This window comes from Corythoichthys intestinalis, chromosome 1 (assembly GCF_030265065.1).
Source record: "Corythoichthys intestinalis isolate RoL2023-P3 chromosome 1, ASM3026506v1, whole genome shotgun sequence".
Taxonomy (NCBI): Eukaryota; Metazoa; Chordata; class Actinopteri; order Syngnathiformes; family Syngnathidae; genus Corythoichthys; species Corythoichthys intestinalis.
The window spans coordinates 65,120,129-65,146,397 of record NC_080395.1 but is presented as its reverse complement, the minus strand read 5'-3'; the positions used below and the strand labels follow the sequence as shown (position 1 = coordinate 65,146,397).

At 39.2% G+C, this 26,269-nt stretch overlaps 1 protein-coding gene across 1 annotated transcript; it reads left to right on the top strand.

Annotated features, from left to right (window-relative positions):
* The first annotated feature begins 5,706 nt into the window (after nucleotides 1–5,706).
* Nucleotides 5,707–25,899, top strand: LOC130912415 (high choriolytic enzyme 1-like). The gene is made up of 8 exons (XM_057830495.1): nucleotides 5,707–5,710; nucleotides 5,823–5,870; nucleotides 6,119–6,254; nucleotides 13,685–13,863; nucleotides 14,125–14,206; nucleotides 16,072–16,196; nucleotides 25,125–25,360; nucleotides 25,783–25,899. Exons 1-8 carry the CDS (start codon nucleotides 5,707–5,709, stop codon nucleotides 25,897–25,899), a joined length of 927 nt encoding a protein of 308 aa, XP_057686478.1.
* Nucleotides 25,900–26,269: the final 370 nt, after the last annotated feature.

The following is a 26,269-nucleotide window of genomic DNA, read 5'->3' as shown; positions in this document are numbered from 1 at the left end:
TTCATGGCGCATTAAGCCCTCGAACTATTTTCAATTTGTCCGTTTTACCATGGAAACCCCTGTGTATAGACATCGCGTAACCGCTTTTGTTTCAACCCATCCATAAAACGAAGGTAATTAATTATATTTATTATGCAAAATATCTGTCAGTTTTAGCTTAGAATCTTAATTGATAACTAATATTTCGTTTAAAAAAATGACTAAAAAATTATTCATTCGCATATTTTAAATAAAATACAGTGCCTTGCAAAAGTATTTGGCCCCCTTGAACCTTGCAACCTTTCGCCACATTTCAGGCTTCAAACATAAAGATATAAAATTTTAATTTTTTGTCAAGAATCAACAACAAGTGGGACACAATCGTGAAGTGGAACAAAATTTATTGGATAATTTAAACTTTTTTAACAAATAAAAAACTGAAAAGTGGGGCGTGCAATATTATTCGGCCCCCTTGCGTTAATACTTTGTAGCGCTACCTTTTGCTCCAATTACAGCTGCAAGTCGCTTGGGGTATGTTTCTATCAGTTTTGCACATCGAGAGACTGACATTCTTGCCCATTCTTCCTTGCAAAACAGCTCGAGCTCAGTGAGGTTGGATGGAGAGTGTTTGTGAACAGCAGTCTTCAGCTCTTTCCACAGATTCTCGATTGGATTCAGGTCTGGACTTTGACTTGGCCATTCTAACACCTGGATATGTTTATTTTTTAACCATTCCATTGTAAATTTGGCTTTATGTTTTGGATCATTGTCCTGTTGGAAGATAAATCTCCGTCCTAGTCTCAGGTCTTGTGCAGATACCAACAGGTTTTCTTCCAGAATGTTCCTGTATTTGGCTGCATCCATCTTCCCGTCAATTTTAACCATCTTCCCTGTCCCTGCTGAAGAAAAGCAGGCCCAAACCATGATGCTGCCACCACCATGTTTGACAGTGGGGAGGGTGTGTTCAGGGTGATGAGCTGTGTTGCTTTTACGCCAAACATATCGTTTTGCATTGTGGCCAAAAAGTTCAATTTTGGTTTCATCTGACCAGAGCACCTTCTTCCACATGTTTGGTGTGTCTCCCAGGTGGCTTGTGGCAAACTTTAAACGAGACTTTTTATGGATATCTTTGAGAAATGGCTTTCTTCTTGCCACTCTTCCATAAAGGCCAGATTTGTGCAGTGTACGACTGATTGTTGTCCTATGGACAGACTCTCCCACCTCAGCTGTAGATCTCTGCAGTTCATCCAGAGTGATCATGGGCCTCTTGGCTGCATCTCTGATCAGTTTTCTCCTTGTTTGAGAAGAAAGTTTGGAAGGACGGCCGGGTCTTGGTAGATTTGCAGTGGACTGATGCTCCTTCCATTTCAATATGATGGCTTGCACAGTGCTCCTTGAGATGTTTAAAGCTTGGGAAATCTTTTTGTATCCTAATCCGGCTTTAAACTTCTCCACAACAGTATCTCGGACCTGCCTGGTGTGTTCCTTGGTTTTCATAATGCTCTCTGCACTTTAAACAGAACCCTGAGACTATCACAGAGCAGGTGCATTTATATGGAGACTTGATTACACACAGGTGGATTCTATTTATCATCATCGGTCATTTAGGACAACATTGGATCATTCAGAGATCCTCACTGAACGTCTGGAGTGAGTTTGCTGCACTGAAAGTAAAGGGGCCGAATAATATTGCACGCCCCACTTTTCAGTTTTTTATTTGTTAAAAAAGTTTAAATTATCCAATAAATGTTGTTCCACTTCACGATTGTGTCCCATTTGTTGTTGATTCTTGACAAAAAAATTAAATTTCATATCTTTATGTTTGAAGCCTGAAATGTGGCGAAAGGTTGCAAGATTCAAGGGGGCCGAATACTTTTGCAAGGCACTGTAATTATAAATTGTAAGTTAATTTTATTGCTGACACTGCTTCAACATGTTTTGCCCCACCCTCCCACAAAAGTCAAACTCTGCCTTTGCTTCCTTCCTACTGCAACGCCGCCCCACGAGGTTAAAAAAAAATGCTATATTGGATAAATTCGCACGGCACACCTGATGATCTCTCACGGCACGCAGGTTGGAAAACACTGCTCTAAACAGTACTTTAATGGTGAAATACAAGCATCAAATCAAGGGGTGGTCACATGTGAAATGCATACTGATAATGACAGCGTCAAAGTCTTTAAAATATATTGACTGTCACCTGAGAGTTAAAATAAATTCCATTGGCTGTTTCCATGAATTACATATGAAAATTATAATTATGAATTTTCTTCGATTTTACAATCTGTTTTTTCAAATTAATAACTGAAAGAATGTTAATTCCCATAATCCAGTGCATTTTATATATGAACAAATATTGTTTTCTTATCCACCAGTCCCACATACACTCTATCCCAGACAGTGTCTTGATTGCTACATACAGTAAATACGACTGGAGAACATTATGTTGCTACACTGCATTGTTGTTGCATAGAGAACATTTTGTTTTTAAACACTGTCTGTAGAGGAGTTAATTTGAAACTCTGACAACAGGAAAATCCTGAACTTTAGGACTGGCATCTTATAAAGGCTACATACAGTGACTCTCGGTTGCACATAATTACACAATAGTGTGTTTTATAACTGTTGACTCTATGTATCATTCATTCTTTCAATTTTCAAATGGCACCCATCCATCCATCCATCCATCCATCCATCCATCCATCCATCCATCCATCCATCCATCCATCCATCCATCCATCCATCCATCCATCCATCCATCCATCCATCCATCCATCCATCCATCCATCCATCCATCCATCCATTTTCAACACCAATTGACTTTGTCAGGGTTGTGATCGTGAGGATTGCTGGAGTCTATCCCAGCTGACTTCGAGCGAAAGGCGGACTACTCACATGTCTCATTTATTATCGCCCGGTTGCACCTACCCCCTTCGAGAAGATGGAGAAGCCTACCTGCATTGCCATTAATTCGCATGTTGAAGGATAAAATACTACTCAGGTATAACTTGCAATTAATTACTTTTGTTCTAATGTTTTAATTGCAAAAGATGATATATTTTAAGTTTTAAATACACCTATTTGCCAAAAGGGAACCAATGTGCTTACCTTATGTAATTCAAATATAAGCCTCATAAGAAGTAGGGCAACATTCCACTTGTAAATTAAGATTAAGCATGACATTTTCCCAAATAATTTGTAAAAAGGGCGACTCGGTTAAAACGTGGATAGCACGTCTGCCTCATAGTTCTGAGATCAAGGGTTCAAGCCTCCGCTTGAGTTTGTATGTTCTTCTTCATGGGTTTTTCTCCAGATACTTCAGTTTCTTCCCACACCCTAAAAACGTACATGGTAGGCTTTTTGATCACTCTTTAGGTCCTGTCAACAACGGGGCCACACATGGCTGGACTCTAATGCACAAGACGCGAGAGATGGCATTGTCCAATAAATGTTTTATCCAAAAAAAGAATGTGGAAACTGGTTTCACTGTTTCAACAAAACATGACGAGGCAAAAACATATGGCAAAACTTGAAGGCGATGACGTAGTTTTTCTACTGTTCACAATTTTTCTTCCCCCATAAAATTGAGATATTAAGATTTCCAATGATGTATCACACATGCATATCGGACAATTTTGAAAGTTGGCCGAATTGGGAGTCTCAGAGCAGAACTTCAAGTCACCTGAGTGTTTTTCGCCAGATACATATTTTTTTTTAATAATTATTATTATTACCATTTTAAAAAATAATTATTTTGTAGATAGTACTATAACGATATTTATGCCTTGAGTAATAATTATGAATTACACTGTTGCTCACGGCTATAATTATAAACAAAACTATACATAGTAATGCAACCTCTCTGGAATGATAAAATGGAAGAACAGATAACCATACTACAAAGGAACGATGGTTGCAACACTACGTTCCCATTACACTGAGAAAGCTCTGCTGTCAAACAGTTAATTGCTTCAAAATTGTTTTCCAAGAACAAGAACATGACTGCCCATGTTACGCAGTTCAACAAATATTTGCGACATTTTGGTATATTCATTATTGTTTAGGTTTTATTTATATAATAGAGTAGTAGTAGACAGTTTATTGTGTTGGGATTACTTTGTCTCTGGTAAATTATTATACTGTAAAAGATTTCTGGAAAGCCTTTTTTAAAATTGTATTCGTGATTAAATGCGATTTTTACGTTTACTTTTATTTCCTGTTTTGATTGTCTTTGTTTTTACGTTCTATTGATTTAATGTGATTTTTTTTTTATGATCTTCATGTGATGTAAAGCACTCTGAATTGCCTTGTGTTGAATTGTGCTTTATAAATAAATTTGGCTTGCCTTGCCTTAGCTCATTAAACAATTAATTAACAAGTGATAAAATAATTAATGATTGATATTTCATTTTCATTGACTTATTTGTTGTAATACTTCTTTCTTGTATATACTGAAGCTGTGAACAAATAGGTTTGGTTGGAGTAAAGGATACTATTCTTTATTTGTGAAAATGATGACAACGTAGTGTATTTACTAGGGGTGTCAAACGATTAAAATTTTTAATTGAGTTAATTACAGCTCAAAAATTAATTAATCGTAATTAATCGCAATTAATCGCAATTCAAACCATCTATAAAATATGCCATATTTTTCTGTAAATTATTGTTGGAATGGAAAGATAAGACCGAGATGGATATATCCATTCAACATACGGTACATAAGTACTGTATTTCTTTATTGTCACAATAAATCAACAAGATGGTATTACCATTATTAACATTCTGTTAAAGCGATCCATAGATAGAAAGACTTGTAGTTCTTAAAAGATAAATAAAAATAATAAATAAAATATATAAATATATAAATAAAATATAGAAATATTTATCAAAATTTATAGAAAATAAATAAAAGATAATAACTAGTACAAGTTATAGAAATTTTATATTCACCCCTCTTCATGTTTTCGTTTTAATAAAATTTGTAAAACTTTCAATCAAAAAATAAACTAGTAGCCTGCCATTGTTGATGTCAATAATTACTTACACAATGCAAATGGGTGCTGAGGCCTATAAAATCAGTCGCACCCAAGCGCCAGCAGAGGAGGGCAAAACTCCGAAAAACACAACAAGTACACCTTTCACTTTGCTGTCCTTTTAATATGTTTGAGCGGGGCATTTGTGCGTTAATTGCGTCAAATATTTTAACAGGATTAATTTAAAAAATTAATTACCGCTCGTTAACGCGTTAATTTTGACAGCCCTAGTAATTACATTTTACAAAGTACTTTTAAAACACTTACCCTATGTTATACTGTGGATACCGAGAGAAAAAAAAAACCTTTGTGAGAAATGATTGGAAAATACTTCCACCTAAAGATATTTTGAGCAGATAAGGCTTAACAAGTCAGACACACCCTATGTGAAGCAAATAAGAAGAGCGAGAGACAACTAAGCATCCACATACATGAATTGGAGCTGGACTAGAACAGGTAAACCTGATTTCCATGAGGACTTCGAATGTTCTTGTTAAAAACTAATTACAATTGCTTTTTTCGCCACAGAGAAGAAGATTAACGCAATCATGACTGCATTTTTTTCTATCGTCATCCTACTGTCACTAATGGGTGTTTGTCCTGTAAGATCTCTATTTTTTATGGCTTCTGCATTTTTGATGGAAAAACAGTATAATGTAATGCAATGTGTTTCAGATTGCATCACAGGGTAACAATGGGTTAGGTATGTAAAACCATGCCGAAATTGGTAAACGTATCCAATAGACAGACGGTGGTACTTGTTTGATGATTTTCTGTATTTACTGCTCTTTTTCTTCTTCTTTTTTCCAGACAACGTTGGCATCAGTGACAGTATTGCAAGGGCAAACGTTGACACAAGTACGAGAACATGTTATTGCTTTATAGATTCAGGGAGTTTCTGGTTCATATATTAAAACTGGACACACCATCGTGCACATTATCTCTACCATATCATTACAGCTTGAATGAGTGAATGTTTCATTCATTCAGGTATTCAATATCCGTAACGCTTAAAATAATGAAAATAAAAAATGCTTAAAATACAAAAATGAAACCATATGGGCTTGATTGAATGACAGATGTTTATTCCATTTCTTTTTTGACAGCAAAACTTCTGACACATGGTGACATTGTCCCAAATTTACAAAGAAATGCAGATCCTTGCACAAACAGCGGATGCAAATGGACTAAACAAGGACGATACGTCTATGTGCCTGTCACTATGTCCTCTGAATTCAGTAAGTTACATATCCGTCGTTAAAAAGTGTTTACAGAGTAAACAATCTTATGAAAAGTTTGTAAATTGTAATAGATTAGTCTTGATAAACCATTCCTTGTGTAGTGGGAGAGAGTCAGCCCGGAACAGAAAATGGATGGGCCAACAAATTTAGGAGTACAAAATGCAAAACCATCTTTCAATGTCTAAATAGATTTAAAAACTGTATATTGGAAAGGGATATTTTGTCAGTATCGCAAATCTGCTATTGTAAAGACAGTATTTTTTTCTTGAGACACCCAATTTGGCCAACTTTAAAAATTGTCCAATGTGGATATGTGCTACATCATTGGAAAGCTTGAAATCTCAATTTTCTGGAGGAAGAAAAAATTTGAACAGTTGGGCATATTGAAAAAAAAAAAAAAGATTTTTAAACAGCAAAACCCTATCTGGAGGTGAGAGCACACGAGAGCAGAATTACAGATGCCATGATCTTAACGAGATATTATCGCGTGCTTACCTTGTTTAGATCCAAAACCTCCATGTAGCATGTATCACTGAGTGTCAAGACACAGCTGTGAAACAGCTTGATTTTTGGGGGGATTTTATGGGTGAAACATGCTAATATAACAAGGGTTGCGATGCATAAATCGCAGACATCAACGAGTGGTTGAGATTTTCTTTTTCATATATTTATTTACCCTTATAGATGTTTTTTTTCTTTTGAATTTTTCTTTGTTTGGATTGATTATTTATCATCTAACATATCGGAGAAAATGTGACGGTAACAAAAAAAAAAAATTACAATCAAGCAATAGTTCTAAAATAGATATCTGTGACTTTTTTGCAGACGCCATTTTTTTCATTGTGACATAATTTGTGTAAAAGTTTAAAATATGTGAGTGAATAATTTTTAAAGTCGTTTTTTTTAAAACGAAATATGAGACATCAATTAATGATTTTAAGCTAAAAACGACAGATATTTTGAATAATAAATATAATTAATTACCTTCGCTTTATGGCAGGGTTGAAACAAAAGCGATTGCTCGACGTCTGTGAACGGGGGTTTTTATGGGTAAAACGGACAAATTAAAAATAGTTCGGGGGCTTTAATGCGCCATGAATCTGCTAGGGCAGCATATAGACATACAGTATTGTTCTATCAAACACAACAGTTGTTTTGTCTTAGAATACAGCAGTTTCTTTTAAAGAGGAGTGCAGGAGCAGAAACTGCTTTTTCAGTCTTGTCTGTGTTTTCCGCCATATATATATGTATATATTAGGGCTGTCAAACGATTAAAATTTTTAATCGAGTTAATTACAGCTTAAAAATTAATTACTCGTAATTAATCGCAATTCAAACCATCTATAATATATGCCATATTTTTCTGTAAATTATACATATATTCTGTAAGATAAATTGTTGGAATGGAAAGATAAGACACAAGATGGATATATACATTCAACATACGGTACATAAGGACTGTATTGGGCATTTCACTCTACTGTCATTTAAATCTGTCTATGCTGTCCTCACTCCGAAGCGTCTACTTTTTCCAAAGCTAGACAGCTAGTGAAGGACGCCTTAATAATCAAACTTCTTCCTTTTTCATCTGATTTATTAATAAAATGGCCTCAAACCATTGTCCTCTTTAGACAGTCGTAAAACTACAAAAAAAAGTACACAAGCATTGCATTAGCAACAACGTTAGCTTAGCACGCTATACAGGTTCACTAAACATAAACAAAAAGCGTCTCATACAAAAAATATAACATTTCGCTTACTAACATAATATGTACATTCTTTACAACAACCATACTTACGGACAAATCTTGTCCAAGGATCATATAAGCACAACATTACAACGTAGGCGTCACCCCGAGCCGTCGTGCAGCCATATTGAACTGGCAAGAAAACAATAAACCATGTCGTTAATTGCGTCAAATATTTTAACGTGATTAATTAGAAAAATTAATTACCGCCCGTTAACGCGACAATTTTGACAGCCCTAGTCTCTCTCTCTCTCTCTCTCTCTCTCTATATATATATATATATATTTATATATATATATATATATATATATATATGTATAATTAATATTAATATATATATATATATTTTTTTAAATGATCACGTTAAAATATTTGAAGCATTTAAAGCATGCCCGGAATGACCCGCTAATGCATAGTCTCAAACAGATTACAATGACGCCATTTTTTGTACATAATAAGAGGCATAGAAAGGAGCGTGGACACAGGCGTTCAATGGACCGTGCCATTTATTGGCTTAAGCTTCGGCAACTCCTTCACAACAAACATAAGTATAATTTAGTGAAAGCACAACAAAAATAATATTCCTATCTCTCTCTCAAAAAAAAAAATGTTCACAAAAAGAAAAGCGCCTCAATCTGTATTAATGAGCCCCTATTCTCACACAGTTAAACAACAATGCAAAGTGAATTGGCATTACCAATCAAAATAGCTATGCAAAATAAACATAAAACTTACTCAGACTTTGGTCAAACTCTATTCAAACATTTCGTTTAGCTCAACAAATACACTGGATGGCAATATTTAGTCACAATATACAAACTATCAGAGGTCTCGTACGTTGTGAAGCCAACACTCAAATGAACATAGGGTACAATGAACCCGGAAATTACGACGTCAGTCGAGGGGCAAAACGCACTTGTTGGCTAGAGCGCTAATTAATTTAAAACTCACCATTGACACCTTGTGGTTTATTTCAATCACTACCTTACGTAGTTAAAGACACTGAGGAAGAACGGCAGGGAGCCCATGTGACGTCCCGCTCAGCGATGTCAACAATGGCGAGCTACTAGTTTTTGATTGAAAATTTTACAAATTTTGTTAAAACGAAAACATTAAGAGTGGTTTTAATATAAAATTACAATAACTTGTACTAATATTACTAATAATACTAATAATACTACTAATAATAAAGACTTGTAATTCTTAAAAGAATTACAAGTCTTTTTATCCGTGGATCCCTTTAACAGAAAGAATGTCAATAATGTTAATGCTATCCTGTGGATTTATTGTTATTACAAACAAATAAAGTACTTATGTTCAGTATGTTGTATGTATATATGTCTTGTGTCTTATCTATCCATTCCAACAATAATATACAGAAAAATATGGCATATTTTACAGATGGTTTGAATTGCAATTAATTACGATTAATTAATTTTTAAGCTGTGATTAACTCGATTAAAATCTTTAATCGTTTGACAGTCCTAATGTATATATATATAGATATATGTAACATCTAAAGAACCAGAAAATTCATTGATAGCTGAATTTGATGTTAAACTGTGCAGAATGGCAAAAACAAACAATAAACTGTTAACAGACTGCACAGTAAACAGAAGCTTGGTGGAAGGGGGACGGGTCCCGATAAGCCTTGGCTTTTTTCCGTTCCCTTTGTCATGTCTGTTCTCATCTTCTTGGATAAACAAATATTCCCCTCTTTCTTTCCTTTTTCTTTCTCTCTTTTCTCTCTCTCTTTACGTTGATTTTACGTTGATTTAATGTGGATGATGATGATGATGATGATGATGATAATGTTGATGATGATGATGATGTTGATGATGAGGATGACAAATGACAAATGACAATAAATTCAAATTCAAATTCAAAGCTTAACAAGCTTTAAAAAAATCCAAAACTTACCCTCACACAGTTAATTATCACAACTACCAGGTGCATACCCCCACCTAGTGTACAAGAGTGTGCAGTACCCATCTGACAGCGCGCTGCTTTCACTGTTGATTTTTATGGGTCAATATCTCTAGTTCTCAATTACGGTGTAGTTGCAAGCAGCTTACTGATTGCGTCGAAGGCATGAAAACTAAACTATCAATGCACAATGTGAAATAAAAAGAACAAAACAAACACAGGTGACAATTTGAGAAGTAGTGCAGTAAAAAGAACAGATACTGTTCGTGCTGTAAAATTTTGTGAAGTAAAAGTAAAAAGTAGCACTTCATTTTTGTACTCAAGTAAAGTCCAGATACATAAAAATGTACTTACAGTGCCTTGCAAAAGTATTCGGCCCCCTTGAATCTTGCAACCTTTCGCCACATTTCAGGCTTCAAACATAAAGATATGAAATTTAATTTTTTTGTCAAGAATCAACAACAAATGGGACACAATCGTGAAGTGGAACAACATTTATTGGATAATTTAAACTTTTTTAACAAATAAAAAACTGAAAAGTGGGACGTGCAATATTATTCGGCCCCTTTACTTCCAGTGCAGCAAACTCACTCCAGAAGTTCAGTGAGGATCTCTGAATGATCCAATGTTGTCCTAAATGACCGATGATGATAAATAGAATCCACCTGTGTGTAATCAAGTCTCCGTATAAATGCACCTGCTCTGTGATAGTCTCAGGGTTCTGTTTAAAGTGCAGAGAGCATTATGAAAACCAAGGAACACACCAGGCAGGTCCGAGATACTGTTGTGGAGAAGTTTAAAGCCGGATTAGGATACAAAAAGATTTCCCAAGCTTTAAACATCTCAAGGAGCACTGTGCAAGCCATCATATTGAAATGGAAGGAGCATCAGTCCACTGCAAATCTACCAAGACCCGGCCGTCCTTCCAAACTTTCTTCTCAAACAAGGAGAAAACTGATCAGAGATGCAGCCAAGAGGCCCATGATCACTCTGGATGAACTGCAGAGATCTACAGCTGAGGTGGGAGAGTCTGTCCATAGGACAACAATCAGTCGTACACTGCACAAATCTGGCCTTTATGGAAGAGTGGCAAGAAGAAAGCCATTTCTCAAAGATATCCACAAAAAGTCTCGTTTAAAGTTTGCCACAAGCCACCTGGGAGACACACCAAACATGTGGAAGAAGGTGCTCTGGTCAGATGAAACCAAAATTGAACTTTTTGGCCACAATGCAAAACGATATGTTTGGCGTAAAAGCAACACAGCTCATCACCCTGAACACACCATCCCCACTGTCAAACATGGTGGTGGCAGCATCATGGTTTGGGCCTGCTTTTCTTCAGCAGGGACAGGGAAGATGGTTAAAATTGACGGGAAGATGGATGCAGCCAAATACAGGAACATTCTAGAAGAAAACCTGTTGGTATCTGCACAAGACCTGAGACTGGGACGGAGATTTATCTTCCAACAGGACAATGATCCAAAACATAAAGCCAAATTTACAATGGAATGGTTCAAAAATAAACGTATCCAGGTGTTAGAATGGCCAAGTCAAAGTCCAGACCTGAATCCAATCGAGAATCTGTGGAAAGAGCTGAAGACTGCTGTTCACAAACACTCTCCATCCAACCTCACTGAGCTCGAGCTGTTTTGCAAGGAAGAATGGGCAAGAATGTCAGTCTCTCGATGTGCAAAACTGATAGAAAAGCGACTTGCAGCTGTAATTGGAGCAAAAGGTAGCGCTACAAAGTATTAACGCAAGGGGGCCGAATAATATTGCACGCCCCACTTTTCAGTTTTTTATTTGTTAAAAAAGTTTAAATTATCCAATAAATTTTGTTCCACTTCACGATTGTGTCCCACTTGTTGTTGATTCTTGACAAAAAATTAAAATTTTATATCTTTATGTTTGAAGCCTGACATGTGGCGAAAGGTTGCAAGATTCAAGGGGGCCGAATACTTTTGCAAGGCACTGTATATATATTTTTTTATTTTTATTATTTTAACAAAGAATACTAAGGCTGGCAGATTGGTGAGCACGTCTGCCTCACTGTTCTGAGATTTAGGGTTCAATCCCAATCCCGGCATTCGTGTGTGGAGTTTACATATTCTTCCCGTGCCTGCGTGGGTTTTCTCCGGATACTTTGGCTTCCTCCCACATCCCAAAAACATGCATGGTAGGCTGATTGAACACTTTAAATTGTCCGCAGGTGTGAGTGTATGCGTGTAGTTGCATTCCAAGCCTACATGGTGCCCTGGGTGCAAAGACGCTTTGGCGCTCCCCATAATTAAAAAAATATATATATATCACAAAAAAAAAAAATCACACAAAAAAAACCCAACAAACGTTGACCCACAAAATACAGCGCATGAAGTGTACTTATCACAACCCAACAACCAAAACATAGTATTTGTTAAGAATGTTACATTGATTACCACTATCAAAAAGTTGAAAGTGTACAACAATAAATATGTGAAGAATATTAATTTAACATAAAAAATATTAATAAAATATTGTAGAAAAAATGAAGAAAGTATAGTAGATTCTACTTGTGGTTAGTTGGCTCAGTCATACATGCTGACCACTACAGGGGGTCCAGTTACAGTGGTATGAAAAAGTATTTGAACATTTTGGAATTTCTCACATGTCTGCATAAAATCACCATCAAATGTGATCTGATCTTTGTCAAAATCACACAGATGAAAAAACAGTGTCCACTTGAACTAAAACCACCCAAACATTTATAGATTTTCATATTTTAATGAGGATAGTAAGCAAACAATGACAGAAGGGGGAAAAATGGATTGAACCATCACATTGAATATTTTTCACGTGCAGGTTTGCATACATGTACACACATTTATAAATAACATACAGACCTCTGTTTCCCTTATAAAACGTTAATCCATATCATTTTAACTATAAACCAAGTACTGTATAGTGAACATTTACACTCTTTCTCCGTTCAAACATTAATCAACTTAAACAATATTATTTATTTTGATATAATGCAAACAATTGTAGCCAATAAAAACTAGCTAACAACTACTAAAATACGAGTGTGAACGATCGGGGAAAAAACGGACACAAAAACACATTCATGAAATGTTCATGATCTATGTGCTTTACAAAGCATACTCACATCATCATTGAAGGAGCCGACATATGAACCAGGAAACGCAGAACTGAAAATAAACGCACGGGTAGTTTCCAAATAAAAGTGCCGCTCTAAATAGAGTAAAAGTAAATGAATTAGATGGATAAACTATTAAATGAATTGAAGATTTCTCAACAGAAAGAATACATAAAAATGATACAACTATGTCAAATATTCTAGTAAAAAAATATATATATTCTTTGCACAGTAAGAATCAAAGTAAACCCTAGGTAAATGACACTTAACAGATCGTTGATCCAATCCTCGCCCCACCTCATTTTCCTTGTGGTGTTGCGTGCAGACAGTAACCACGGTCTGCAGGGGGCGGCATTCCAACGCTAGGTGCGCCAATTATAATAGTAGAAAATCACTGACGTGCACTTCGCGTGCAGGCGCCCCTAGCAATGGGCCTCAGGAGTTACCCGACATAGTCTCCAGCACCCCCGCAACCCTCGTAAGGATAGGCGGTTCAGAAGATGAATGAATGAATGAACAAAGAATACTATGATGACAATTTATATGGAGTGTTAACAAGTGATTTCACTCTCTGGTTCATCAACTGATTTCTAACTCCCTAAAAATCCCTTGTGTATGTTCTAGGTGTTGGTCATACCTTGGGCGTCAACCGAGAGGGCAGCCAATCTCTTTACAGAAAAGGGGCTGTGTTCACCACGGCATTGTGCAACACGAAGTTCTTCACGCTCTTGGATTGCACCATGAGCAAGTTCGGTCTGACCGAGATGAACATGTCAACATTTTGTTTGAGAACATAATGCCAGGTGAGGGCTTTTGGAAAGACCTCATAGAAGCAGATGTTGAAGAACATCAAAAGTAGTTTGTGTTTATAGCGAAACCTTTAAATGTACATGCATTTATTTATTTTTTTTTCTATGAAACTTGAATGTTGTCCTCGCACATCAGCAAGACTATATCAAGAAAAATCCAGATCATGCACAGGATTTGACACATTTGATGGAGGGAAACAATAGATAATAATGATAATGATTTAGAAATTTTACTCAGTCTTATTTCATGCACAGGAGCTGAAAGAAACTTTGAGAAGGTGAACACAAACAACTTGGGTACCCCCTATGACTTTGACTCCATCATGCATTACAGCAAGTAAGTGTTTGGAAGAATGTGAAGTTGAATACTCCTGAGTAGGGGTGTAACGGTACATGTATTTGTATTGAACCATTTCGGTACAGGGTGCTCGGTTCGGAACGGTGGCGTACCGAACGAGTTTCTGACGTAATGTAAAGTGCTGTAAAATTTAGCGCGTTAACGCGGTAATTAATTTTTTGAATTAATCACGTTAAAATATTTGATGCATTTAACGTAAGCGCGGAATGCCCGCTCATGCATCCCATAATTCCAATGTTACGTCCCACGGACGGCTCGCTAAGGGCGTAACATAAAACGAGCCACACACGCAAGTTGCAAGTGGTCACGAATTTATTCACACAAATCGAACTCGCAACGAACAAAATACGGAAGAAGCTGGCTTCAGCGTAAGCCTAGGCCAAAACAACAAACAAAATGAAACTACACTTAAACCCCACCCGCTAAGTAAACCCTGATCATAAAAAGGAAATAACAAAAAGACAGCTTCCTACACTTAACAAAACATGAGAAAACGAGTTGAAAGAAAACAGCAGTTTACGCCTACTGTTGCGGTGCTCTTATTTACAGTGGTGAACAAAAACGATCCAATAACGAATGAACACAAAAGACCTCACCAAAAAAGCGGGAGTGTAACAAAGTAGCGATCAAATGAACGGGTGAATGAATGGCGAGCAAACAGCTGGCGAGGGGAGGAGGTACGCGGCACGCATGCTGCAAATGCGAACTCTCAGAGTGTTGACAGTGGCTAGTTTTTGAAGTTGGAACCCTTCCTCGGGTGGCCCATCAGCGGCGGCGACGTCGTCTTCCCGTCTGGCGTCAATCAGAGTACGTCACATTGGGAGGGGAGCAGCCAACTGGCGGACACGACGATCAGCTGACTGACAGTCTCAAAAAAGATAACAATTAAACGGCCATGGCCGTCGGACCACTCAGAAGTGCAGTGAGCAGCGTGGGTAAAGGTTAAATGTAAACATGGAACAAAAGCAGGTTGGCCCTCTGGGTGGGTAATTCAAATTAAAAAAGAATATAGATGGAACAACTCTCAGAAAATGTAAATAAGTTGGTTTGCCTCAGCGACTGGCTAGAGGATGAGTAGGGAAGAGGGCCACATTTATGTGTACACTACACACACTTGGCACACATAAATAATACTGTTTTTGTTACTGTTCTAAGGCTCTGTTGTGTGTTTGTTTTTGCAGAGAAAAAGAAAGAATGTTAATGTTAATGCTATCTTGTGAATTTATTGTAAAAATCAACAAATACAGTACTTATGTACAGTATGTTGAATGTATATATCCGTCTTCTGTCTTATCTTTCCATTCCCAAAATAACTTACAGAAAAATATGGCATATTTTATATTTTATCAATTAAAAATTTTAATCATTTGACAGCCTAATAACCCTTGCTTTTCGAGGATGTGGTCATAAAGTTATTATGAGAAACTTGAAACTGTTCAGTGTTGCAACTGTTAAATTTTGCACATCAGATCTTTTTTTAAAGAAAAAGTCTGAGCCAATGTTATTTATTTTTATTAGGTTTTTCAAAATATCTACATTTCAGAATATTGTATTTTCTATTTTTGAGCAGAATTTTAGCTTTGTATATGATGTCCCTTTTGTTGAAAGCACAAAAGTGTGTAATAAACAACTAACACATTTATATTTAGCATTTTGTTTTCCTACTGTACCGAAAATGAACCGAACCGTGACCTCAAAACCGAGGTACGTACCGAACCGAGATTTTTGTGTACTGTTACACCCCTACCCCTGAGGCATCATATTCCTCCAGCATTGTTAAATGATCTACTACATTCTTATTGACTATTAATACTTTATGCATTTTTACGTGGTTTTTCTTTAAGATTTGCCTTCTCCAAAAACAATCAACCAACAATCGTTGCTAAAATGGATCCCGACCGTCTGTTTGGACTTTCAACCGAGATGACCGGCAATGACACTGCACGTGTCAATGCTCTATATGAATGTGGTAGGTTTTAAAACTAAAGTTGTGTTACTGATTATGCTGTTTTGAAACTTTTGAAACACATTTTTCTTTTATCTTCTTAATCAAATTTGAATGATTGGTATTCTGTTCTTTGTACATTTTATTTTTTAAAGTGTGTTGAAAACATTACATACCTAATATTAACAAGCATGCAATATTTAAACATTGTAATTTTTAAAAATCACAATTTTTTTCCCTCTGGATGTTTAAACAATGAAGGCAAAAATGTGCTGGCTGTCTGATGCTCTCATTTCATCATGATTACATAACCGTTCAGCATCAGTTCTACTGTGATATCAAGCAATACAAATACACAATGAAGATACAAAGAAACAAGTATGATGATGGCAGCTTGAGTCCCGCTCCCGTCTCATAATTAGCCTTATTTAAATATGCCATTTGTTCTTCGTACAATATACTATATGCAGGTATGCCAGGTACTGTATAATTGAAGAGTCGTGCCATGTGAATTAAATTTATCGTGACTTAATGTAAAAGCTGATTGATGTGATCTTATTTGTTTTGTTCTTTCCCCCACTTGTCACACAGCGTTTCAAATGAATTACTGGAGTTGAATTTTGTTTTAATCTACACATACACTTGATTATCTTACATAAGTGACTGTATTTTCTGCTGTTTTATTTTAAAGGGATATAATATAATGGTATACACTATTTTTAACCAGAGTAGCTTAGTAAAAAAAAAAAAAACTTAAATCAGTCATGAATGAAGAGACATTTTTGAAAAATATTTATAGCATGTACTTTAGAAAATGTATATTAAAGCAGAGAGCATTTGAAATGTCAGTAGCTATAAATATCTTGTGACTGGCTAAGGGAGGAATATTTTATTTAAGAGGGTGAATTTATTTCATGTAAATTGTTACAAGAATTATAGCAAATATAATCACGCCACAATAGCAAATTCCCACTAGCTTGGATGTGGCCCAGATGAACAGCAAAGTTGTGGTCCACCTACGGGAGTAGATGACGGCCCACATTTGGCCTATGTATTTAGGATGTAAGCTGTGTTCAACCATAACACAGACAGGCCATAGACTTCATAATGGTATTGACAGGTCACATCGGGTACATACTGCGCCTCCCATTCGAGCAGAGGGCCGCCCACATCAAGAGGAGCTGTTCACAAACACACTCACGCAGCATATGTAACGCCGAAATTAGTTGAAAAAGTAAGAAAGCTGTACCGTATACCAACAGGAAGGATTGTCTCGGGAGTGATTTGTATGAGGATTCAAGGTAATAATTATATTTTTCGTACCATGCATGCATTTTGAAACATTCTGGTTAAAAAAAAAAAAAACAATGGGGAATATTAACTGCTATGGACTAGCATCGTCCTTCGACATATTAAAATATGTAAAATAAATGCAACTTGCACATTTTTTTATTTATTTTTTTGCTTTTAACCAATAATCGAGACAGTTTTACATCCATATCTATAAAGAATTCACGGATTTAAGCATTTATTCACAAGAATTTAAATGTAAAAAGCTCTTTGTTGTGGTGAGGCTGCGCCACAGTGTGACTTAAAGACGAGCAGCACATTCGACATATTTACTTCAGATAAATTCTACCCGCACGGTTTTTTTGATTTGAACCAATAATCAAGACTGTTTTACATCCATATCTATAATGAATTCAGAGATGTAGACATTTATTCACAAGAATTTAAACTTAAAAAGCTCTTTGTTGTGGTAAGGCGGTGCCACAGTGTGACTTGAAGATGAGCAGCACATTCGACATTTTCCTAAAATAAATTCTACCTGCACGTTTTTTTTTGCTTTTAACCAAGAATCGAGACTGTTTTACGTCCACATCTATAAAGAATTCAGAGATTTAAGCATTTATTCGCAAGAATTTCAACGTCAAAATCTATTTGTTGTGTTAAGGTGACGCCACAGTGTGACTTAAAGACGAGCATCGTCCTTTGACATATTTACGTAAATAAATGCTACCTGCACTTTTTTTTTTTGCTTTTAATCAATAATCGAGACTGTTTTACGTACATATCTATAAAGAATTCAGGGATTTAAGCATTTATTCAAGAGAATTTTCAACGGAAAAAGCTCTTTGTCTAGGTTTCCAATCGGTCGGCTTTGACGGAGATAGGCCCCCTATTAATCGGCCCCGTGTCCCGTCAATACCATTATGAAGTCTATGGCCCCGCAGTACATATGAGAATATATTTTTTGCTCATTTAGTTTGAAAGAATGTACTGTACAGTGAGGCAAATAAGTATTTAGTCAACCACTAACTGTGCAAGTTCTCCCACTTGAAAATATTAGAGAGGGCTGTAATTGTCAACATGGGTAAACCTCTACCATGAGAGACAGAATGTGGAAAAAAAAAATCAGAAAATTGATTTTTAAAGAATTTATTTGCAAATCATGGTGGAAAATAAATATTTGGTCGATACTAAAAGGTCATCTCAATGCTTTGTTATGTACCCTTTGTAGGCAATAACGGAGGCCAAACGTTTTCTGTAACTCTTCACAAGCTTTTCACATACTGTTGCTGGTATTTTGGCCCATTCCTCAATGCAGATCTCCTCTAGAGCAGTGATGTTTTGGGCTGGGTCTTTCAGCATGACAATGATTCCAAACACACAGCCAGGGCAACAAAGGAGTGGATTCGTAAGAAGCATTTCAAGGTCCTAGAGTGGCCTAGCCAGTCTCCAGGTCTCAACCCCCATGGAAAATCTGCAGAGGGAGTTGAAAGTCCGTGTTGCCCAACAACAGCCCCAAAACATCACTGCTCTAGAGGAGATCTGCATGGAAGAATGGGCCAAAATAACAGCAACAGTGTGTGAAAAGCTTGTGAAGAGTTACATGAAAGTCTGGCCTCCGTTATTGCCAACAAAGGGTACATGACAAAGTATTGAGATGAACTTTTGGTATTGACCAAATACTTATTTCCCACCATGATTTGCAAATAACTTATTTAAAAATCAAACAATGTGATTTTCTGTTTTTTTTTTTTCTTCCACATTCTGTCTCTCATGGTTGAGGTTTAACCATGTTGACAATTACAGGCCTAATATTTTCAAGTGGGAGAACTTGCACAATTAGTGATTGACTAAATACTTATTTGCCCCACTGTATATCACGGAATAGTATGAATTAGTGTAAACACTCTGACTTAGTAAAAAAAAAAAAAAAAAAAAAAAAAAAAAAAAACATTTTAAAAGCATTTTTGGAAAATAATTACTGCAAGATTTTTAGAAAATAAAAAATCTGAGTTCATTTGAAATGTTGACAACTTTGAATATATTGTGACGGGCTAAGGGAGGATGTTCATTTTAATTTTGTTTTCTTTCTCTGCTTCTACTATAACATACTCTAAAATCAATTTGTTATACATGGGAATGTTTATGGGAGAAGTGCACAATAAATCAATAAAGTCTTAAATCCTAGATGGTGTGAATATGTATTTATTCAAAGCGGGTGAACTTATTACATGCAAATTGTAACAAGAAATATAGCAAATATAAATACACTATGGCTTATGAGCATACTGGCCATGGGACAAAAATGTAGTGAAACTAAACTGGGCTGGGCTGATGACAACCTGGGAATATAAATTACCATAAGCTTTTTCCCTAAAACTGTCTCTGTCATCATCGAGTCATTTTAGCTCTAACGCAAAAACCTTTAGAGATAGGCCGATTATCAGCTGGGCCGATTATCGACGCCAATATTTGGAAATTTGACGTAAATCGGCATTGGCCTTTTTTATTATCCGACCAGCCAATGTGAAAATATTAATTAAAAACTGGGTTATTTTGGCTCAGATGCAGTCGCGCCTCTCTCTTCTCCCTGCTGTCTCCTGCACTAGTATTCACCCCATCCTCTAATTGGTTAAATGGTAATGGTAAAAGGAGTTACAATTGTATTGCGCCTGTCCAACTTTTTAAGGCCCTCAAAGCGCTTCGTACTATATCCTCATCTACTTACTGGTGAGGCAGCACCAGGAGCTGTGTGGATTTTGGTATCTCGCTCAAGGATACTTCGATGAGGTCATCAGGGCTTTCTTTTCTGTGGAAAAATTTCAGAGAGCTATTTATTTAACCTTTTATTCAACTTTATAAGAGATGTTTCCGAGTCTAGGAAATTCAGGCCCTTCTTAAGCTATCAATTTCTATTTGTGTGATTCAATAAACACGCTTTAGACATTTCAACGAAGTACAGTGTGTGCATTAATCAATTTTTTTTTACGCCAATTTTTACACTTTTACTACAAATGAATATCGGCTCCAGAAATCAGTTATTTACTAATAATCGATATTGGTCCTGAAAAACCCATATCGGTCGAGCTCTACAAACTTTGCAAAATCTGACTGCTCATACGAATGGATCGGAAGCGTTTGTCTGAAAACAGTGCAACCAGGTGTGCGTCTGCAAGATGCAATAATTTGTCATGCATGGATATCTAAATCATATTGAAAAAACAAGAATAAGCATGTCTAAACCTATTTCTCCAGAATTATCTTTTGATCACGGAAAATGAGTTTGCGGCGTATCACTCAATATGAACTCGTGGGTGCCAAGAAGGCCCAGTCAATGACTTCACACCACATCCTTTCCCAATATGGTGGCATATTTTCTTCAGCTGACCACCGAAGAGACGCTTGTTACTACTCGATTGCAACGGACTACTGATTGTGGCTGCGACCGTGACTGATTCAACACACATGCCTGACCGGTTGAAAAATAGTATATTTGTATGTCTGAATTGATTGCGTATACATATTTATTCTCACTGCGGCTAGAATAAAAAAGAAGCTAACGGGCTAATGGACAGACAAGCCAGGCAGTCGCTTGGTGACCTGTCTAAAAAAGGGGGCCCCAAGGGCTGCCAAAATGTATTTCAGAAATTACAAGAATTGACCGTTTGAAATGACACCGCAGTAGCAAACTCCCCTTGTGGGGCTCCACCCCATTTGCCGTAGCAACCTGCACTTAAAACTGTCATTGGACATGCATATTTCATTAAAAGTCAAACTTTAGTGTGTCATTTCAAGTGTTTTCAACTTATTTTATTTGACATTTCCTTCCATCCATCCATCCATCCATCCATCCATCCATCCATCCATCCATCCATCCATCCATCCATCCATCCATCCATCCATCCATCCATCCATCCATCCATTATCTTCTTCAGCTTTAACAGGGAAGCCCAGACTTCCCTCTCCCCAGCCACTTCAACCAGCTCCTCCGGCGGGATCCCAAGGCGTTCCCAGGGCAGCCGAGAGACATAGTCTCTCCAGCGTGTCCTGGGTCGTCCCCGGGGCCTCCCGCCGGTGGGACATGCCCGGAACACCTCTCCAGGGAGGCGTCCGGGAGGCATCCGAACCAGATGCCCGAGCCACCTCAGCTGGCTCCTCTCTACGCGGAGGAGTAGTGGCTCGACGCCGAGTCCCTCCCGGATGACTGAGCTTCTCACCCTATCTCTAAGGGAGAGCACGGACACCCTGCGGAGGAAACTCATTTCGGCCGCTTGTATCCGGGATCTTGTTCTTTCGGTCACGACCCAAAGCTCGTGACCATAGGTGAGGGTAGGAACGTAGATCGACTGGTAAATCTAGAGCTTTGCCTTTCGGTTCAGCTCCTTCTTCACCACTACGGACTGGTGCAGAGTCCGCATTACTGCAGACGCCGCACCGATTCGCCTGTCGATCTCCCGCTCCCTCCTACCGTCACTCGTGAACAAGACCCCAAGATACTTGAACTCCTCCACTTGGGGCAGGATCTCATCCCCGACCCGGAGAGGGCACTCCACCCTTTTCCGACTGAGGACCATGGTCTCGGATTTGGAGGTGCTGATCTTCATCCCAACAGCTTCACACTCAGCTGCGAACCGCTCCAGTGAGAGTTGGAGGTCATGGCTTGATGAAGCCAACAGCACTAAATCATCTGCAAAAAGCAGAGATTCAATGCTGAGGTCACCAAACCGGACCCCCTCAACGATTCGGCTGCGCCTAGAAATTCTGTCCATAAAAATTATGAACAAAATCGGTGACAAAGGGCAGCCTTGGCGGAGTCCAACCCTCACTGGGAACGAATTCGACTTACTGCCGGCAATGCGGACCAAACTCTGACACCGGTCGTACAGGGACCGAACAACCCTTACCAAGGGGCTTGGTACCCCGTACTCCCGGAGCACCCCCCACAGGACTCCCCGAGGCACACGGTCGAACGCCTTCTCCAGATCCACAAAACACATTTAGACTGATCGGGCGAACTCCCATGCACCCTCGAGGACCCTGCCGAGGGTGTAGAGCTGGTCCGCTGTTCCACGGCCGGGACGAAAACCACACTGCTCCTCCTGGATCCGAGATTCGACTTCTCGGCGGACTCTCCTCTCCAGCACCCCTGAATAGACTTTACCAGGGAGGCTGAGGAGTGTGATCCTTCTATAATTGGAACACACCCTCCGGTCCCCCTTCTTAAAAAGGGGGACCACCACCCCGGTCTGCCAATCCAGAGGCACTGTCCCCGATGTCCACGCGATGTTGTAGAGACGTGTCAGCCACGACACCCCTACAACATCCAGAGCCTTCAGGAACTCCGGGCGAATCTCATCTACCCCCGGAGCCTTGCCACCGAGGAGCTTTCCAACCGCCTCAGTGACTTCAACCCCAGAGATCGAAGAGCCCACCACGGAGTCCCTAGACTCTGCTTCCTCAAAGGAAGGCGTGTCGGTGGAATTGAGGAGGGCCTCGAAGTATTCTCCCCACCGGCTCACGACGTCCCGAGTCGAGGTCAGCAGTACACCATCTTCACTATACACAGTGTTAATGGTGCACTGCTTTCCCCTCCTCAGGCGCCGGATGGTGGACCAGAATTTCCTCGAAGCCGTCCGGAAGTCGTTTTCCATTGCCTCGCCGAACTCCTCCCATGTCCGGGTTTTTGCCTCGGCGACCGCCGAAGCCACAGTCCACTTGGCCAGCCGGTACCTGTCAGCTGCCTCCGGAGTCCCACAGGCCAAAAAGGCCTGATAGGCCTCCTTCTTCAGCTTAACGGCATCCCTTACCGCTGGTGTCCACCAGCGGGTTCGGGGATTGCCGCCACGACACGTACCAACCACCTTACGGCCACAGCTCTGATCGGCCGCCTCAACAATGGAGGTGCGGAACACGGCCCACTCGGACTCAATGTCCCCCACCTCCCCCGGGACAAGGGAGAAGTTCTGCCGGAGGTGGGTGTTGTGACATTTCCTTTTAACACAATGAAATGTTTTATATTAAAATGTTTTATATACATTGGCAGCCCACTTTATTTTTCTCTTGATGTGGCCTTAAACATTGTTTACTTTATGTGTTAGAAAATAAACACATTTTTGAAGTTAACACGGGGGTGCATACATATTTCTTGCTTGGAGTCCCAATAGACCCCAGCAACGCCACTGAGCATATGTCTTTTTTTCTCCAGAACAATACAGCTACCCAAAGAGGACAGAAACCTCTGTCACTTCCTCTCAAGCCAAGACGGCTTTAGAATTATCTACGCAATAGATTCGGGCATAATATTTATTATTCTTCCATTGGTCTGGCATGAGGTTTGGAAACAAAATGTTGTTCAATGTCTGAATTTAACACGCAATTAACTATAATGGCATCGTTGCTCAAGAGAAACTGACACATTTCGCGCATGCGCAGGCTCAGTCGGGGAGCTGGATGGTTAATGCCATGTACTTACAGTTTTTCTTAGTCACTGTAAGACATTTCTCAAATCATCCTGGCCATTTGCTGAACAGCAATGGACACGAGGTGTGAATGAGGCACTGTTGGAATGCTGCTACTTTGGTAACCGTAGTGAATGGGGCTACATGTAGAGAATGTGGGACATATGGGAACTTCCATACCCACAGTCTACATTGACACTGAAACAGCCAGTAGCTCAGTGTATGCAACATACGCAAACAGCAACTGTTATCACAGCTAGAGATTGAGGAGGTACAACAAGTAAATGCTACGACAAGGGAGTGCCAGGACGCCAGGTCAGAATATAGAGTTGATGTAAACTCCTCCCCATGAGATTGGAAAACAAAATCAGATGCCCATACCTGAGGCTCTGGAAACTGTCAAACAAAGACTCCAATCCTTGGCTGCAAGACTCAGGAAATACACAAGAGAAATAGAAGCCAGGAAAATAAACCGGCTGTTCTCCACTAACCCAGCTAAAGTGTATTCTCAGTAGCAGGAGAACAAGAACTAACCAACCAAGGCTGGAGACTGAACAAAACTGGAAATGCATATGGGAGAGGGAAGCATCACAATAACAGTGAAGCACAGTGGTTAAAAGATCTAACAGCAGACCACAGCATCCTCCTTGACCAAGGCCCAGTAACCATCACAGTGACATGAGGAACGGGCCAGGACCTGGCCCAATTATGATTAACATCTGCTGGTTAAAGAAGCTAACTTTACTTCATGAGCACCTAGCAGCACAAATGAACCAACAACCCACCCTGAATAGCTGATCAAGGGACAAACAGTCGGGATCCAAAAAGACCCCCCGAAGTGACCAGTCCCATCCAACCACCAGCCTATAACGTAACGTGTCGCTTCACGACACGGAAGCTCATGTCGGGCATCCTAGCAACTAAGATAGTTGGCACATGGATCAGTACGTGACATAGACACAAAAAGGCATTGGTAAAAACACCAGAGGAGCCAAACGCCAGCTACTGGTTGACAGAACTGTCGTCCGAGAATGCAAGACCAGACAGACAAACCTATGCACTGCTTGGATTGATTACCAGAAAGCATATGGCACAATGCAGCTTACATGTAACCTGGTATGCCTTGAGCCGTAGGGCAGACACCACACTAAGAGCCTTCTTTGTTCACCACAAGTCTCCATCAAATGTGTGCTGTGCTGCATAGGCCTGAACCCCGTCAGCCAATTGGTCAACAAGACTGGTTATCCATACCGACTTAAGAATGGGGCCACCGTCACCATCCTCTACATGGATGACTTAAAGCTGTACTGTAAGAGCGAGCGAGACATTGACTCAATGAGCCACACCACCAGGATTTACAGCGGGGACATCGGAATGTCATTTGGACTGGAGAAATGTGGTCGAATGGTGACAAAGTCCGTTGGAATATCAGAGGCAATGGTAACCACAAAGAGGCCACAAGGAAAGCTTCAAATGTCAAGTATCTGCAACAATTAAGGCAAATTAGGAGAAGTCAGTTCAATGGCAAGAACAAAATCCGAGCTATGCCTTGGCAGTGAACAGATACATTGCTGGGATAATAAGCAGGCCAACAAAGGAAGTTCAGACCACAGATGTCAAAACACAGAAGCTCCACCCCAAATACAGTATCCAGAGGCTATACGCTGAGCGCAGGAAGGGTCGCAAGGATTAATGAGCATAAGGACCACTATAGATACGAAACATCCAAGCTCCACAAAAACATTGCGAAGATGGCCCCGATAGATGAAGCCCTTAGTGAAGTCTCAGACAGTGGAAACTAGAAAAGGAAGAGTTGGGGGAGCCATCATGGGAGGAAAAACCCCTGCATGGACCACCGACAGATACCTGAAATAGCAGAAATGAACAAGTCCTACCGATGGTTAGAGAGGGCTGCGCTGAAGGACAGCACAGAGGCACCAATCATGGCAGCACAGGAATACGCGGAACGTCATAACTAAGTGGCCAGTATAGTGTACAGAAACATCAGTGCAGAGTAAGGACAGGAGACATAGATCGCAATGGGAAACACCTAACAAGGTGGTGGAAAATGAGAGGGGTAAGATCCCGTGGGACTTCCGGATATAGACTGATAAGATGGTCGTGACCAACCAACCAGACATCGTCATCATGAATAAGCAGCAGCATATCGGGAAAAAGGAACACGAGAAACTAGAGAAATACCAAGGGGTCAAAGAAGAGCTGGAGAGAGCCTGGAAGGCGAAAGCAGCAGTGGTGCCTGTGGTCATGGGAGCACTGGCACGTATCCCCCACACTGGAGAAATGGCTCCAATACAGTGCCTTGCAAAAGTATTCGGCCCCCTTGAACCT